This window comes from Sturnus vulgaris, chromosome 9 (genome assembly GCF_052056855.1).
Source record: "Sturnus vulgaris isolate bStuVul1 chromosome 9, bStuVul1.hap1, whole genome shotgun sequence".
Taxonomy (NCBI): domain Eukaryota; kingdom Metazoa; phylum Chordata; class Aves; order Passeriformes; family Sturnidae; genus Sturnus; species Sturnus vulgaris.
This window is the reverse complement of record NC_142251.1, coordinates 28,710,737-28,728,153: the sequence shown is the minus strand read 5'-3', so window position 1 is coordinate 28,728,153 and position 17,417 is coordinate 28,710,737. Positions and strand designations below refer to the sequence as shown.

At 50.2% G+C, this 17,417-nt stretch overlaps 1 protein-coding gene across 2 annotated transcripts in view; it reads left to right on the top strand.

The window, feature by feature from the left end:
* The first annotated feature begins 943 nt into the window (after positions 1–943).
* The window catches only part of PBX1 (PBX homeobox 1), a 127,516-nt gene continuing 111,042 nt past the window's right edge, over positions 944–17,417 (top strand). Inside the window, exons 1-2 of one of the 2 annotated variants that reach the window (XM_014874730.2) lie at positions 944–1,441; positions 3,990–4,063. In XM_014874730.2, coding sequence (XP_014730216.1) covers positions 1,251–1,441; positions 3,990–4,063 — 265 coding nt within the window. In that variant the 5' untranslated portion in view covers positions 944–1,250. The remainder of the gene's footprint in view (positions 1,442–3,989; positions 4,064–17,417) is intronic. The other variant, XM_014874729.2, reaches the window with a different exon arrangement.

The following is a 17,417-nucleotide window of genomic DNA, read 5'->3' as shown; positions in this document are numbered from 1 at the left end:
GGACACAGAGACTGCCTGGGGGCACCAGGGGGGCGAGGGGATAAGGGAAGGCCAAGGAGGGATGGCTGGCTAAGGAAAGGTAAAGATGGAGAGGCTGAGAGGAGATGGAGAAAGCTGAAGAGAGATAGAAAAGGCTGAGAGGAGGCAGAAAGGTTGAGGGGAGGTGTGGGGCAGTGGGGAGCCCGAGCAGCAGCCGGCGGGCCGCGGCGCTCCCGAGTGCAGGCGGAAAGGCTGAGGCACCGCTCGGAGGGGCGGGGAGCGGGGCCGAGGCCCGGGCGGGGGCTAAGGGCCTGCGGGGGCCCCGCATGGCCGGGCCCGGCCGCCCCTTCCCCCCGTTCGGCCGCGCTCGGCCGGGCTCGGTCGCTTTAAGGCGCAGGCGGGGCGCGGCCCCGTCCCACCTCTGAACCCGGAGATTGACGGGCGGGCGCGCAGGGGGCGGTGCGGCCTGCGGGCCGGCCCTCCCGCCGCCGCCGCCGCCAATGGGGCCGGGGGGGCGGGCGGCGCCGCTGCCCCTTCCTCCCCCCGCCCCCGGGCTCCTCCGTGCCAGTTTGAGGAGTCCGGAGCCGAACAAAAGCAGGCGGCGAGGGCCGGAGCGGTGCGCGCAGGCCCGGCGCAGGGGGGCCCAGCCAGCCCCGAACGCGGCCCCAGGGTGGGGGAAAGTTTGGAGCCCTCCCCCGGTGCGCGGGGGCTCCGCCGCGCTCCGGCCGCGGTAGCTCCGGCGTTGCCATCGCGGGCGGCCGCCGCTGCCACCGCCTCCTCCTCCCCGGGCGCAGCCCCTGCCCCCGGCCCGCCCGCTGCCTCCCCGGCGCGGGGCTGAGCTGCCCTGCTTTTGGAGTCGCCGCCGTTTCCCCTCCCTTCCCCGGAACCCCCCCCTTTCCCTCCCTCCTCCTTCCCTCCCTCCCTCCTCCCTCCTCCTCCTCCTCCTCCTCCTCCAGCAGCCAAAGGGATTTTTTCCCCTTTCTTTTTTCTCTCTCTTTTTTTTTTTCCTCTCTCCTCCCCCCCCCCCCCTTCATTTTTCTCCTCCTCCTCTTCCTCCCCGCCGCGGAGCCGGGCGCCAGCGTGAAGGATAAATAAAAAGCGAAGAGGAAGAGGCTGGGGAGGAGGAGGAGGAGGAGGAGGAAGGGGGGGGAGGAAAGAAGAAGAAGAAAGCGAGCAAGAAAAGAAAGCGAGGAGCCAGGCGGCCAGCCCAGCCGCGCCGCTCCCGGCAGCCAGGGCAGGAGGCGGCGGCGGAGCGGGGCCGGCGGCCGGCGATGGATGACCAGCCGCGGCTGATGCACACGCACAGCGGGGTGGGGATGCCGGGGCACCCGGGCCTGTCCCAGCACATGCAGGATGGACCAGGCGGGGCGGAGGGGGAGGCAGGCAGGAAGCAGGACATCGGAGACATCTTACAGCAGATCATGACCATCACGGACCAGAGTTTGGACGAGGCGCAGGCCAGGTGAGAGCGGCGGGGAGCGGTGGGAGGGGGCAGGTGCCGGGAAGTTTCCCCCGCGCCCCGGCCCGGCCTTTGTTGTCCGGGCGGGGGGAGCGCGCCCGGCCGCGGCTCATCGGGGGACGGGGGTCCTGCTGCTCCTGCTGCGGAGAAATGTGCCCAGGGAAGGAGGGAGGGAGAGGAAAAGAAAGAGGACCCCCCCCCTTTCTTTTAATACCCCCCCTTTATTATTTCCCATCTTTCTCCCACCTCCCAACTTCGTGGCGGTTTCGAGGGGTCGCCGCGCCCGCAGCCTCCTCCTCCCTCCATCCACAAACTGGGCCTGGCTTTTCCCAGCCTTTTTTGGGGTGGGGGTTTAACTGCGGAGGGTGGTGGGGATTTGGGCTCAGCTCTGGGCTCCTCCGAAAGAGCCACGGAGTGCTGCCCCGCTTTTTAAGGCTGCTAATAATGTCTTTCTTAAGGCCCCTATAGTGGTGTTATTTTTTCAGCGCGTTTCTGCGCTTTGAAGATGCTCATAGAAGCTTAGCCTTTTTTTCCTTTTTCTCCCTACTTCTTAATTGCAGATGTATTTAAAAAGGGAAAAAAAAATAAGAGCCGGTATCCGAATTGCCCTGAGCTTCGGGGAGTACAAACCTAATGCGCACCTTCAAAGGCACTACCAAAAGTTCAGGAAGGGGAGGAAAAAAAACTAACCCTCAAATGAAGGAATTAGAACAAAAAAGTTGCCCTGAATTGCCTGGGTTACACTTGATATTTCTTCTGGGCTGCAAAGCTGCTTAGTGTGTTGTCTTTCCTGCTGATACTTATGGCCTCGGGTTGAAGCAGATTGCTAGAATACATTGTTCCTGGAAAAACGCACCGCACAGCCCCAAAACTCGCTTAAGAACTTGCAGAAGGATAAAAGTAGCCCCCAAACCTCAGCTTCCATGCTCCCTGCCTCCACAGCTTCTCCAGAGTTCCCGCTTACCAAAAAGGCTGGTTGCAGGATTGATCTTACTCATTTTCTTATGTTCTTGCAGGGGCAGAATAGCTGTGAGGAGGAGGAGGAAATCATTCACTTTCTCCCCGGCCAGACCCGGGGCAGTGAGGGGCTCTTCCTTTGGAAAGTTGCAGGAATCGTGTGTGTTCCTGCCTGGATAATTTAGTGTAGTTAATCAAATCAATAAAACCAAAGCAGAACAGAGCTAGGAGAAGGCTTTATGGGTTTGCCTTGCTGGTCTATTTCAGCTGCTTCCTCACAGTACTTTTTTTTTTTTCCTTTTTTTTTTTTTTTGTAAAATTATTATTATTTTGAATTCTGAGCTGGCAGACACGCTGTATTTATCAATAACATTTGGCTTTGCATTTCCTCCTTCCATCCTACTATTGCACGGTTGTTTTGCTGCCTCTTTTTTGTTTGGTTTTTTTTTTCTTTTTTTTTTTTTTTAATTAAGTTTTGGGAAGATGCAAAGTGCCAGCATTATTTGTGAGAGGGCCCTTACAGCATATGTACGTGATTTGCGTATACCCAAATGTCTGCGCCCATCTGGGTGTGCTGATAAGGGAACGCTGTGGTTCTGCAGGGGTATATACCTTTGAGAGACTTCATCAGATATATAAATCTTTTTAGCATGTTGTGGGTGGTGGGGTAAGTAGTGTGAATGTTTGCCAGATGTTCACATCGTCTTTCGCGTGTAATTTCGGTTGGTAAACAGAAATCCCCGTAACCGGCGCGCGATAGCAACAGCCCTGTGTGCAAACTGAACCCTTGGCTAACCACCCTAAGGCTCCAGAGGAAAAAATTAAATCACACTGTTCCTTTGCCTCAGCGGCCGTGTGGTGGGTTTTAAAACCAGCCAATTAAAGCGCCCCCTCCCCAAAGTCTCTCCTCAAAACCCACAGGAGAACGGTCAGCTCTGGAGTAACAGCGGCCGAAAGGAGCGGCGTTGAATAGCATTCCCTCCCCTTCCCAGAAGCAGCCGGCTGTGATTTTTTTAATGTGTTTACTGTCCCAATTGTCAAGAATTAAATTTTAACACCTGCAAATAAGCTGGATGTAAGTAGCATGGAGGCAGAGGAATGGGGTTGTCTCTCCATACGTCTTTTCTGTGCTCCGAGTTGGGCGCTGAAATTCCCTGAATTGACAGCTCTAAGCAGAGGATGTTTCCAGCACTGGGGCAAGGAGGAGTTTATTTCCCCTCTGCCTCACAGGTCGAGCCTAATAAAGCACATGGCCTGGTGTAATATTGGAGGTGGGGGACAGGGAGAGCCCAGTGCTGTGTCTATATTGAACAAGACAGTTGATCCGAGCTTGGCTCCCAAAAGCTTGGATCTGGCTTTGCCGTGGAGCATCGCCTGCCTCGTGCCCGCCGTGGAGCTGCTCGGTGGCAAAGGCAATTTTCCAGCCATTCCTAAACTGGTGGCATTCATCTCCCCTGCCTTGGGTTGGTAGGTGGCTGTTTGCAGCACTGGGGGCTCAAACCTGCCCTCCCTGCACCAGCCAGTGTGAATTTGGAAAGTTGTTCTTCTCGGTGACATCCTGAGCTCACCCTCCCCTCTTTTCTTTTCTCTCCAGGAAACATGCTTTAAACTGCCACAGGATGAAGCCGGCGCTTTTTAATGTCTTGTGTGAAATCAAAGAAAAAACAGGTAGGAAATCTGTGCTGTTGGTTCTGTATTGTTTTTCTTTTTGCTCTTTCGGGATTTTATTCCTCCAAGTCTGTGCCCTCCCCTCCCCATGCAGCAGTATTTAAGTGGGGAGAAATAACTCCTTGGTATTTAATGCTTCTGGCAGTGGACTTGCATGATGTGGTTTGTGCCTAGAAGAGAAAATATCATGGTTTAATTTCTATTGTATAGCCCTTCTTTATTTATTGCTTTTTCTGGGAGGAAAAAAAAAATCAACCCCCTTGCAATTTCTGTCGTGCTCTAGTTTCTTCTTTAAGACATGGCACTGCTTAAAAAACAAAATCTGAATGCAGAGTGGGTGTGTGGGAAATAATCCCAACAAAATGAAACTGTGCAGTTTTATTACCATTAGTATTCAGGTAAACACAAAGGTTTCTTACTTTTTTTTTTTTAAAGAAAGGGTTAAAATGCTCTTGTCTGCCAATCATCCAGGCTAGCTCATGTAAGAGCAAGTTGTCAGTTGCCTTTAGTGAAAGTAATATATTAGATTGTTAGTTACTTTAGGGTACTGTTGTTTTATGGCATGGGGTGTTCTCAGGCTTCTTTAGAAGCTAATGGCATGAGAGCGTTGGTTCTGCTGTTTCCCACTTTCCAGACCTCCTACCATGTACTAACACACTTATAACACATCCCAGGGGGGCATTTAAATTTTAAAAGCAACAATTAAAAAATAGCAGTCATCAATCAAGGGTGATCTTAAACAACAGATGCTCAGGGCAGGACATTTAGCAACATGCACCACTTATTTATGTATTTGTTGGAATTTTTTTTTTTTTTTTTTTTTTTTTTTGTCTTAAATGTAAAAAAAAAAAAAAAAGTGGGGGGAATGATGGGAATTCGAGGGGTGGTTCATCTCTCCTGTTGGCTTTCTGAGCTTACCAGAGTTGATCTGTGGGCTTTCCCATGCCGGTGTAGCTGCCTTGTTTTAGCACGCTGCAAAGTACTTGACTTTTCCCCCTGCTTTCCCCCCTCTTTACAACAAGGACTGAAACAGTCAATAATTCATATCTAAGCCATATAAGCAAGGGCATGACATGAATGAAAGTGACAATAAATATGATTGCACACCCAGTTGATATACATTGATAGTTACACATAAAAGGGGAACAGCTTTCAGAAACCTGAACTAGGTTTTATTTTTTTTTCCATTCTTAAAAATATATATATATATTTATATCTCTAAAACCTCCCAGCATGAACAGCTGATTGAAAATACAATTGCTTGACTCTTGCAATATATATAAAATGACTAAGAGGGCCCTTTGTTAAGCGTTGTTTGTGCAGCGTGTAGCCCAGACAAAGCACCTACCGATGGCATTCGGCTCTCCCGAGTCCTCACGGCTGCGGGGCCGCCTCTGACCTTCCCGAGGAGTCCTTCCCTACAGACTTCCCATAATAGCCAGCAATGGGTTTGCTATGGGAACCTCCAAACTGTCCTTATGCTGTAACGTGAGCGAGTCTACGTAGACAGAAACGTTCAGGATTTTACGGCGTTCCCCCACAAAAAAGGGAGCCACTGAGTTCCTTTCCCTCTTCTTTTCTCTTTCTCCTTTAATTCTGTGTGAGCCAAAGAGCCTTTGCCTGTCTCTTCTCCAAGTGTGTTTGATGCTGTATTTGATGCTCCATACGTTGCCTGTGCAGGGACACTTTTTGGCAGGGTGACTGTTTAATCCCAGCTCAGCTTCGCTATCAGCGCAGTGGCAAAGTTAGGGAACGAGGGATCTGCTGGGACCAAAGTTGGTGGGAAAAGCCAGGTGAGCTCAGGGATGCTGTGAGGTTCCAGTGAGCTGGGGAGGGATGAGGAACTGTGTATGGCCACAGTGACGGGGTACAATAATTCCTGTCTGCTAAGGAAAATGGAAAGAGATGGTATAGGGTGAAGCATACTGCTGGAAATAAGGACATCCAGGTGTGAACTGGGCTGGTTTACATTTTTATAAATGCTATTTGTTGGTGTTGTGCCTGGGTTACTTGGCTTACGAGCTTGTGCTGTGGAGGTCTCCAAAGAGGTTGACTCGAGATGGCTTTTGGAGCGTTGTTTATCTACCCTTGGATCTGTTTGCGGTGAATTCTTTCACTTTGCAAATTCAAAGACCTCCTCCCCTCTTCCCCCATCTGCATCCCCAAAAGTCACACTTCATAAGAAAGCAAACAGCCAGATGGTTTCAGTTTATTTTTATTATTTTTTTTTAATTATTGCTTTGCGAGCCCAATGCTGGAGGAAGTTTGCCTTGTTTTTTCTGGGGCCGAGGGTACCGCCTGCGTCTGTTTGCTTACCCCTTCCTCGCGGGCAGCGGCGTGAAAGTTGAGCCAACTTCTCACTTCCCACTTTCCATTTAGCTTCCCAGATTTTTGCATGTGTGGCGTTTGAAATCCTGGTGATTGTTTGTGGTCACTGGTGGGTGTTTGAAAGTGCGTGCGTACATCTTCCCCCCGGCGTTATGATGTGCAGAAATGTGCGTTCGGTTACCCCGCTGCCTGATTTAAGTGACTCCAGAGCCTTACAGAGACTTTACCACCATCTCTCGCTACATTATGGCTACTATTTCACAGCGTTAACCTTGTCTTGAGCAAACCCAAAGTGTCCATAAAGTTCTTAGAAAAATAGGTCATCTCTACTGGCCAAAGAGTTACCTTGTGCATTTGGGCTCTTCAGTTATTTTAAAGTATTTATTATCACTTTTAAAAATTATAATGATGAAAAAAAGCTCAAAGGGTTGCCTTTTGTCTGCAGACTTGGGGATTGCTGCTTTTCGGGTGATGTCTGTTTAAAAGTAATAAAAGTTGAGAGGCCTGATCCAGGCAGGAGTATGTAGGGGAGGGAAAAAATTGCCGCTTAAATATACATTGAAGTTGTCAGCGTTCATTTGGTGTGTTTTCACTTGCTGTTGGTCGCTTTGTTGCGAGGGAAGGGGCAGGACTGCCTTCAAATGGCTGGCTGGCTGGCTTTTTGGAATAATAATTATGGAAATGGGAGGCATTGTTGTCCTAAATACAATTGATTCCTCCATCAATAGGGATTGAAATCGGAAATTGCATTCCTGATTTATAAAAAGTTTGAAGGCAGGGATAGGACTCTGTCTTTATGGCTGTGGTTTTTTTTTTTTTTTTTTCCCCTTGTTTTTTTCCCTCTCTCTTGGTATTTTTTTTTTTTTTTAAGCTGTTCTCTGCATGAGCAGAATAGCTAAGCAGAAGAATCAGGCAAGGCGTACGCAGACGTGGGGTCCTTGGATGGCAAACTGGAAAATATCTGCTGTCAAAATGCAGCAGCATCTATTTCAGCTGTGAGCCTTTCCCAACTCCCATCTCGTTCGCGGGGACCGGCGGGGAGAGGCTGAGCACAGGATATATGACCATTTAATCTGATTCCTCCTCCTTAAGAGCTTTTCCCATCGTTTCACTTTCTCTGCTCATTTGGGGGAGGTGAGGGCATCGGGCAAATTCTACTTCTTAAAAAGACCCTGACTTTGCATTTGAAATCCCGCAATTTTTATTTTCTTGCCATCCTCTCCCTCCTGTGTTGAAGGAATTCAGGATGAAAAGAAAAATGTACATAACACCAATGGGGGGGATTTACAAAGTGGAATATTTATAGACAGCACTGATTAGCCGTGCAATTGTTGTTGAATAATGAGTTTGTCTTTTTCTTTTTTTTTTTTTTTTTTTTTTTTTTAATTTTGGAGCATAATAGCTATATAAGGTGCCTCTTAGCTACCTTTCCCTGTGCATTATCTTCACCAAACTTAACTCAAATCAGATCTTCGGAGGAGGCAGGATTTTTCCCCTTCTTCTCTTCCTTAACACCCCTTTGTTCTCTCTAGCTCTGTGTTCAATTAACACCCCCATCGCAGAACTGTAGTCTTTTTTTTTTTTTTAATGTCTGTTACTGTATTTCACTTCTGACACCTCTCTTATTATTCTTGCTTGCTATTTCTCTTTAATATAGCAATTATGATATGGGGTTTCTTTTTCTTCCTCCCTCCCTTCTCTTCCCCACGCCCCAAGTAAAGCCCCACCAGGAGCAGCATGGGGAGAAGAGGGGCAGACGCTGCTGGGGTTTTTGGGGTGTGGGGCAGAGCTTTAAGAGGGGTACATTGGCAAGCCCAGCGCCCCTTGGCTCAAGCTTTCCTCTCAGCAGGATGGGGCAGCTTGCTTTCCTTCCCCCAGCCCTTCCCCAGGGTATCAAATCCTGCCCTCCTCCTTATCCTTCGTTTCCACCCGAGGAGGTTTCCCAAGGCGCAGGAGAGAGTTCAACACCCCGATTTGAATTTCAATGCAATTCTTGCACCTAGGGCATCATTCTGCTGCTGCTTCGAAAGAAAGCTCATCAGGAAAGTGCTCAGTGCTCCAGCCCTGCAGGGTCCCTGCTCAGCTTTGGGCAGGTTCAGCCCTCGCCCGGCTGCTCTCCCTCCTGCCCTTTAAAGGGTGGAAGCCTTTGCTTTGATATTTGTTATTACTATATTTTTTTCCTTCCAGTTGAAAGGCTTTGAAGGCAAAAGTGCTTCTCTCTCCATGTCAGGCAGAATCCCTAGTGCAGCTGCCCTGGGGGGAAGTGAAACATTTTGGGAGAGCAGGGCCTCCAGTCCGATCCACACTGCCTGAGGAAGCCTCGCTGTAACTCACAATTAAATTGCTTCCAGAAACCTGATGTCTTCAAGGGAAAGGAGGGGAGGGAATGTGCAAGGGACTGGAAGATAGGGATGGTTGGGTAGACCTTGTCTTGGTGGAGGACTGAATTAACACCAGAGGAGTGGCTACCTCTGGGACTGGCTGGGAGGGAATGGAAACCAGTCACTGATGGGAGGTGGGGACATATCCCAGAAGGTCCTGGTAGCTGGAGGGAGCAGGGTCTTCAGGGCTGAACCTGTCTCTAAAATGTCTGTTTTCTGGGTTTTTATCTTCTGGTATAGTGGTGTCCATCAGGGATCTGCTGGGGATGGGTGGCTTTGGAGGAGCGTGCTTGTGGGGAGACTTGTCTTTTTTCCTTGTAATTTCATATTTTCTTCTTCTCCCCTGGTAGCATGTGGTTGGAGCTCTTTGAATGGAGCAGGCTTAATTAGTTTAATCAAAATTGGCCTCCTGCAATCCTCCAGGGGAGGAGGTGGGAAGAACAGGGCTGCCAGTGAGCTCTTCTTCCCACCTCCTCCCCCTCGGCCCTGCCATCAAAGCAGAGAAACCAGGCCTGGCTCTGGCATAGCATTCCCACTCCTGAGGGACTCCCCACGATTTGGGGTGTACAGGAGCTAAACCTGTTTGCTTTGTATTTCAAGGCTTGTTTTTTGTGGGTGCCTGCTGTTCAGCACACTTTGTTGTGATTGCAGCGGAGCGGGAAGGTGCTCTCGGAGGGGCTGCTGTGTTCTGTTGCTCCCAGCCCCGTCTGTTTGCTCCTGGGAAATGGACGAGCCAGTCTTCCAGCTCTGGATCCCCGTACTCCCAGTTTTTTAAGCCTTTGCATCCCCAGGTTTTGGGTAGCTTTGGGTCCAGGGAAGGAGTGTTCCTGGAAGGTGCTGTGCCAGCAGCCCACTCTATGGCTAATTCCTGCTGACAGCACTGGACAAGGCACGGAGGAGAATAAATCTGTGTTCACTATTAATGCATGCTGGAAAAATACTTGTATTAACCAGATGTGGGCATAAATAGCAGCTAACCAGAGCATTCCCCTCCATGAATCTTGGGTGTCTTCCTTGCTGCCATGGGTCTCTCTCCAGTCCGTCTCCCCTCACCTCTGCGTGATCCTGGCAGCAGTCAGTTTGTGGGTGAGTCCGGGAAAAGAGATCTTGTTATTGGGCCTTGTAGCTCCAAATGAGAAACTCAGAAGATCTTTCAGGCCTAAATTTCTCCTGGGAAAAGTGATTCAAGTTCCCTTATTTGAGACCTGCAGAGGGATTTCCTCTTTGGAGCGCTGAGTGTCTGCAAGCAGAGCTTTTCTAAATGCTCTCAAATGCGAGATTTATTCCTGTTAGCAGGACTCGTGCCGGCCCTGGGTTTGAGGGCAGCCGTTGTAAACAAAACACAGAGAAACTCTGAGACAATTTCATCATGGTTTGTTTTATTTTTTTTTCCCCTTCACAAGGAAATTACTGCATGCAGCAATCCTTGAGGGGAGTAGGGTGGTGGTTTAAACATAAATGGGTTTGTTTGCAGTGAGATGTAGTAGGCTGTGCTGCTGGTGGTGCTTCTGCTGAATCAGAGCTGTGGATTTTGGCAGGGAGAACGGAGGAAGACGGGATTCCTCCTCTGCCTTTGGTTCGGCACCTTATTCCCCAGTTCCTCCTTTAATCCTGGAGCTGCTGCCTTTTCTGCTAATGAAGCTCTGCAAAGGGTTTTGTGATCTCTTGGAATTCTGCTGGGAAGCATTTTCCTACTACCTTTTTTCCTTTCCTGTGCTTGGAGTTGGGATGCTTTGGGAGACCAGAGAGCCTGTCTTGTCTGCCCTGTGCACTACAGGGGTGGTTTGCAGTTGATGCAAAATATGAGGAACCCAATAGAAGCAGGGCTGAATTTTCCCCTGAAGATGTGATATTATCTATTTTCTACCTTTTTTATTATTTGTAATTTTTTTTTCTTCCTGCTTCCCATGGCAGTTTCCCTATGTAGTGAATTTCTCCTGGTGACATGTTTTGCTTTGGGAGTTGCTGTGGCAAAGGAAGGCTGCACAAAACTGGCTCCGTGGCCCCCAGAACAGGATGCCTCTGCCGGGCTCCACAGTTTTGGGCTGAGTTTTCAGCTGTTTGGGTGCTGTACAGGGAGAAGTGATGCTCCCTTGTGCTGCAAGGATGTGCCCTGTACAGCGCCTAGCACAGGGGGACTCCGTGCTGGGTCAGGGTTTGGAAGGAGGTAATGTGATTTACAGCAATGGATCTGGTTAATAATCTCCAGCAGCTTCTGTATACTCAGGGGCTGCTCGTATTCCCAGCCAGGTGTTTGCAGACCAGATCAATATGGCCCTATTTGCATGGGGCTGTCCGTAATCTAATAAACCAACCTCAGTCTGCATCCTTTGCTTTCCCTAAACATCCATCGGGTCCCGGTCTGGTGAGTGTTCCCCGTGGTGGGAGAAGGTGTTTGTGAGCAGTGCCTGGCCCCTGGGCTGCCAGCCTGGGCTCACACATGCTAGCCCAATGCTGCACCTTCTGCGGGAGCCCAGGCTGTGCGAGCACCCCGGATTTTTGGGTGTGCAGGGTGCTTGTAGGTGCTGCTTTGCAGATGACCACCTCCCCAGTGTGCTCCACAGGCATCAGTATTGGGGGTTTTTCTGTGAAATCCACCTCACCTTTGGGGAGCATCTGCTGGGAACTCCCTTGGAAAGCAAAACTGATGGTTTTGTGGGCTGGCTGGTCGGCAGCTTCTCCTCAAAGCCGCCTTGGAGGTGCTGCATCCCCCAGCGACTTAAATTATCCAGGGTGGCGGGTGCTGTAGGGATAAATTACAGAAAGCTGTGGCCTGAGGAGGCTGTGGGCTGAATACATTAGTGTGTGTTGTCAGGCTGGGCTCAGGAGGGACTCAGGTGATGCTTTCTCCCAGTGCTGGGAATCACTTGGCCTGGAATTATTGATTTGCAACTGTGTCAAGTACAAAAAAACAGGAATAATAATATCTCTTGGCCTTGTGTTTGTGAGCTGTGCCCCTGTACGTGTATGTGTGTATATATATAATTTTTTTTTTTGAGCTGGAAGAGCAAGCCACTTCTCCTGGCTCCTTTTCCTGTGTGGGAAGGCAAGGCAGCCAGAGAATGGGCAGCTCAGTGGAGGGTTTGGCTGCCAGGGAAGCCGAGTGCTGCTGGTGATGCTCTGTGTTTTGGGGAGGTTGCCACCACGGATAATAAAAATCCCCTGTGACACCTTGAGGGAGCTATACATTGTCACTGTCCTCTCCCTTCCCAGCCTTTTATTTATAGGAGAAGCCTTACCCAAAATAGCTTTTTTTGCTTGCCCTAAGCTGATGGGCTCTTCTAGTCTCCCCTGCCCTTTTTTTCCCCCCTAAATCTACTGATAAATGGAAAACCCTCGGAAGAGCTAGTGCTGTGAGGAGCTACTCTAATCTAAAATGATAACTTTGCCATTTTACTTCAGCCTTGTTGAAAAACGAGCAGAGCTGCCTTTGCAAGTGGGATCAGCCTGCTTAAATGCTGGTGCCTGGATTTTTGTTTCTTGTTAGAGTACAAGCCTGGAAACTCAGTTCATCATTTCCACATCCCATTTTTGGTTTCACACAACCTGCCTGGCCTGCCCATCCTTGTTACCAGAAGAGGAAAATCAAGTTTCTGTCCTGGTTGGATAACATTTTCAAATTCCAGAGTGATGTCGATTAGCAGAATTAGCAGTGGCAGGTTACCCAGCAAAAATACCCTTCCAGTTGTGAAGTGTTCCTTGCTGGTTGCTGCTTCTTTCCCAACTCCAGTGATCCCAATCCTGAATATGTCTTTACAGCATGGGGATTTTTCTCTCTTAACTCAGTGCAGTTGCTTCCTTTTGACATTTGATATTTACAAGGCTGGAGCCAAACTGAAAGTGAATCTGCCCATAACTCTACTGAATGTGCCTTTCTAATTTCAACATTAATGTTTCAAAACCCAAGCTGCTGGTGGGTGTACCTTTGCTTGTTTACACGCATCCTTTTCTTTTTTTCCCCGTGCAGTGATTCTCTGGTGAAACATTAGGAATGATACAATACTGGAAGCCTCTGCATGGATTGGCCTCTGGCTTTCAGCTGTAAATTTGGCTTTTAACCCCTAAGTCTTTAATTTTAAAAGGTTGCAAGTGTTTTAGATTAGTGGTTTTTGTTTGGGAGAAGTCTGCTTATATGCAAAATTATTATTGTAATATATGATTCATTACAATAATATTGCAAGAATTTTGAATAATATGATTGATTGCGATCTTGCAATAAATTGCAAAAATATTATTTCAAATAGTGCGATAACGCGATGAATTTGCAATACTCTGATTATTGCAAATTTCTAGACAAAAGGCTAGAGATTGCAGTTCACAGGGCAGAAGGAATTATCTGGAAAGAGTTGTGGCTGTCAATCCTGACTTGATAGCGTTGATAGCACAGGACATGGCCCTCCCCAGTAGGTTTTGTGTGAAGCTGGTGCTTTCCAGAAGAGCACTTGTTCACATTTAGGGAAGTTCCAGACAGTGGGACATGCTCCATTGGCTGGAAGTGCGTTTTGAGGGGTTTATGACCCTTGCTTTGAAGGGGTCACCTCTTTATTTCTGATAGGGATTCACGAGGCTTTTGGCTGCAGTGTGGTGTTGTGCGTGTGCCTGCAGAGAGCGAGGAGCCGCTCCCGGAGCGGTTGCACGTTTGGGGGGAGCAGGTGGCAGGAATGGTGTTTTCACTGAATGTATTATTCCCCCGGAAAATCCTGGCTGTTAGATCTGGTCAGCAGATGTGAGGTGTCGATCGGTATCGGCGGTGGGAAGGGACTTGCAATATACTTTGCTAATGGAGAAGAACCCGAGGAGCAATTCCCTGATTTACGCTTTCGGCGATGTGAAATGAAACCGTCTGAAGAGCTCTGCTCAGCGAGCTCTTAGCAGACCACTTCTTCCTCCCTGCTTCATGCAGATTTTTTCCATAGAGGCTGTTTCCTGGCTCTGATGCTGGGTGGACAGAGGTGGCTGGGAGGCACAGATCCCTTAAATGCATCTGGAGGCACAAAGCATCCAGTATGGGAGCAGGGAGCAAGCGGCGCCCGCTGTAGCTCACTCCAAAGCCCCGGTGCAATTCTGTCCCCAAGTGGTTGAAAAGGTCATTTAGCACAAGAGCAAACGTTTTCACTCCCTCAAATAGTCAAATTAGCATCCTTGCTCTGCCACAGGAGCTGCAGGAGGGAGCATCCTGAGAAGGATTATAGGTAGGAGCGCCTGGGCCTGGGCTGTTCCTCTCCCGAAGGTCCCTGGCTGCTATTTGCACATCCCATCTCTGACTGCGGCTGGCATTTCCCCTGTTTGCTGGAATTTACTTTCTGCCTGGCGAGGGCATTGGGTAACATTTGCACACCTGGGCTGCTTAAGCTGTGGAGGGGCTGGGGAGATGTGTTGGAGAAGGTCAGGGGTCTCTGCTTTCCTTATGGGCAGGAGGGAGCAGGGAGAGCAGCTGCTGGGACTGTGTCCTCTCCAGAGGCAGCAAGCAGGAGGGGGAAAATGGTGTCGTGTAATGTCACAAAACCCATGCGGCCATCTGGACCTGCTCTGGTGTTGGGTGCATGCAGGGCTGGCCCTGGCTCTCGAGAGCTCAGACCCTGGATGGATCAGTTGGGCTGTGGGTGCCTGGCTGGTTTTTATTGTGGAGGAGGGGGCTGTGTTTCCTTTTGAATAGGATTACAGTGCACATCCAGCAGGTGTACAGCCCAGGTGGGAGTTTTCCTTAGAAATAACTCTTCTGCATCCAGGCCCAGGGATCCTCACTTGTGGGCTCTTGAGGGTAAGGCTGTGCAGCAGCACGATGGAGGTTTAGGGAGGCTATCCCAAGGGCAGACTGGAATTGTTTACCATGAAAAACTCACAAGTAGTATGGAAGGAGGTGAGATAGAGCAGAGGGTGGTGGTAGGGGAAGTCCCTGGTCTTTCCATGTGTCCTGAGGCCGTGGCAAAGTCCACAGGGGTGGAAGGACAGATTTTTATTTCCCTTTTTCTGGCATTTGGTTAGGCCTTGCAGGTGTCCTTCTGCAAAGGCAGCATATCCAGAGGTGTGGGAGCCAGGGGCCAGGACAGAAAGTGAAGGCCATGGTGCCACAGTGCTCCAAGACCCCATTGGGAGCAGCAGGCATGGCTGGCAGAGCATGCCAGTGCTGCGGGCAAGGGCAGCCAGTGGACCTGCTGCATCATCCTGGCTGGGATTGGGAAAGGAGCTGTGCAATTAGGAGAGGTCCCTGCGGTTTGTGTTTGAAAGGAGCTCCATTAGGGTAATTTTTAAGCTGCTGTTTAATCAGAAGGCTGCCCACTAATAGAGAGGGAAATGCTGGGTGGGTCTGTGGTTGTGCTGCATCCCCTCTTCCTGGTTCCTTTTGCTTTTTTTTTAATTGCTTTTGCTTCACCCTTAGGGAATGCTACCCCAGAGGCACCCAGGTGCTCATCAGCACCATTGAGTAGCGCTTTCCAAGGATTTCCTTGGCCTCTTGCCTATTGTGTGTAGTTGTATCCTGCTGCCTTCCTCTTGCTGCATCTCCTCCCTGTGCACAGGCTCCGGTGCTGGGTCTGACCCTGGGCAGCCCTTGCAGGTTCCCAAGGGAAGCCAGTCCTGATGGCTCCATGGAGGGCTCCTAAGAGTCGGCAAGGAACACGGAGGAGACCTGAATGAAGAACAAATGAGAACCATATAGAGACAAATGGGAATCAGATTTAGGAAGCAGACGAGACAACCCTTTGGAAGGAGTAGGGGGGATGTTTGCTTTAATCAGTCTGTTTGGGTTTCAGGCAATAATAAAGCAGATTTGTTTTCTTTTACCTTCTCTTTCCCAGCGCCCACTTTTTCCCTCTGTTTCCTCTTCCTTGCCCTCCTCAAAACAGCCCTGGGTTCAGCAGCACCAGCATCTCCTTTCCAAGCTCCCACTTTCTGCAAATAGGATTGCTGGCCAATCCAGTCAACATCCTGTCCATTTTTCCCCCCCTTCTATCTGGTTCACTCTGGTGGGAGCTTGTAGCCTTGAGACAGGCTACCTTGGCTGAGCTTCTGGGTGCAGGTCCCTCCCACTGCCAGATGAACTTTTTGGACTTTCTGAAGCGAGCAGGGGAACAAACTCTTCCAAATGGTTTTCTGTGTGGAGTCAGTCTGCCCTGGCACACTCTGCTGTGTGTTTTACAGGCAGTCCCCAGGGACTGGCTGTGCTTGGAGGAGATCAAAGTTTCTCCATCAGAGGTCTTGGGCAATGCCTCTGGGATGCTTGAGTGACCTCCTCACATGTGCTCCTCTGGGATGTGGCGGTGGCTGCAAGGGAGGACGCTGCTTTCCCAGCCTGCACAGACTGGGTTCCCTGCAGAAATGTGCTTTCTTCCCCCTTTTTTTTTTTTTTTTCCATTCTTCCCTGGTCATTGTCTTGGTGCAGAGCAGGTGGATCTTGGGAGGGCTGGGGCCATGCGTAGCTGTGAGTCAGTGAAGCTGAGCCTTTGATCTGTTCCACTTTCTGGTTCTGGTGGTGAGTTATTACCTTCCCAAACAGAGAGGCCAGACTGGAGCTGGGATTAGTGTTGCTGTGACCATTTCTGCAGCTCTCCTGTGCTGGGAACCACAGAAGGGATGAGATTTCTCCCACCCTGAAAGGGAATGTGAGCCCTGCCTGCTGCTGGGGGTGCCTGGCTGGGGAGATCTCACCAGTACCTTCTACTGGGCTGTTGTGTTTGTTTTCCAGGTAGAGCTTTCTTGTGCAGAGCTGTTTTTCTATTTGCTGGTGTTTAGTTGAGAGACAAGGCATCTGGATGATCTCTCCAGCATGTTCCAGTGCATTTCTCTCAGGTGCTCTCCTGGGTTTTGTAACCCACATAGTCTGTCTTTTATGTAGGAGTCTCCATCCTGGAGAGTAAGCTCACCCAGTCAGTCTGCTGGGATTTCCAGGGAAGGCTGGTGGTGAACAGCCTCCAGTATGTCCCTGGGGTTCCCAACTGCTCGTGCCTCAGGCAGAGACTTGCAAGGTGGCAGAGCTGGTGTTCCCAGCCAGCTGAGGGTCCCTGCAGTGTTCAGCGGGTGATGCTGGTGCAGCATGGTGGGTGGTTTGTCCAGGACACCCTTCACCCCCAGTGCTCAGCAGGTATCTCACGAGTGCTCCAGGGCTGCCTGTGTGGAGCTGCAATCATTTTCCTGCGTGGCTTGGCACGCCTTGTGCCGAGGCTCTGCCGATGGATAATCGTCGACAGGGGCTGTGTCCCATCCCAGGGCAGGCATCTTGGCTGCTGGGCAAGAGCCATTCAGGAGAAAAAGTGTGTGGTGGCTCTGCTGCCCAGGAGGGACTGATTTACCTAATGTCTGTAAGACTACCACAGGGCTTTCCACTTGCAAACTGGTTTGGCTTGGCCCTGAAAAGCAGAGTGAAGCAAAGGAGCCAAGTATGCCCTGTGGTGGCTTTTCCAGGTCCCAGAGGTCGGCACGAGGGAAATCACTTCTGCCCCGAGACAGCCCGAGCCTCCTCCCTTGCTCAGAGCAGCAGAAATGGTGGCTGTAAACCTTCACCCCGGTACGTGACTGTCCTGTGGGCAGTGCTCTCTCAGCTCCTCCGGGTGGGTGCCAGGGGAGCTCACGGGTGCTTTGGTGCCCCGGCCCTGGCTGCATCCCAAAACGCCCTGCCCTGCCCTGTATTTCATCTTCCCATGCTTCCA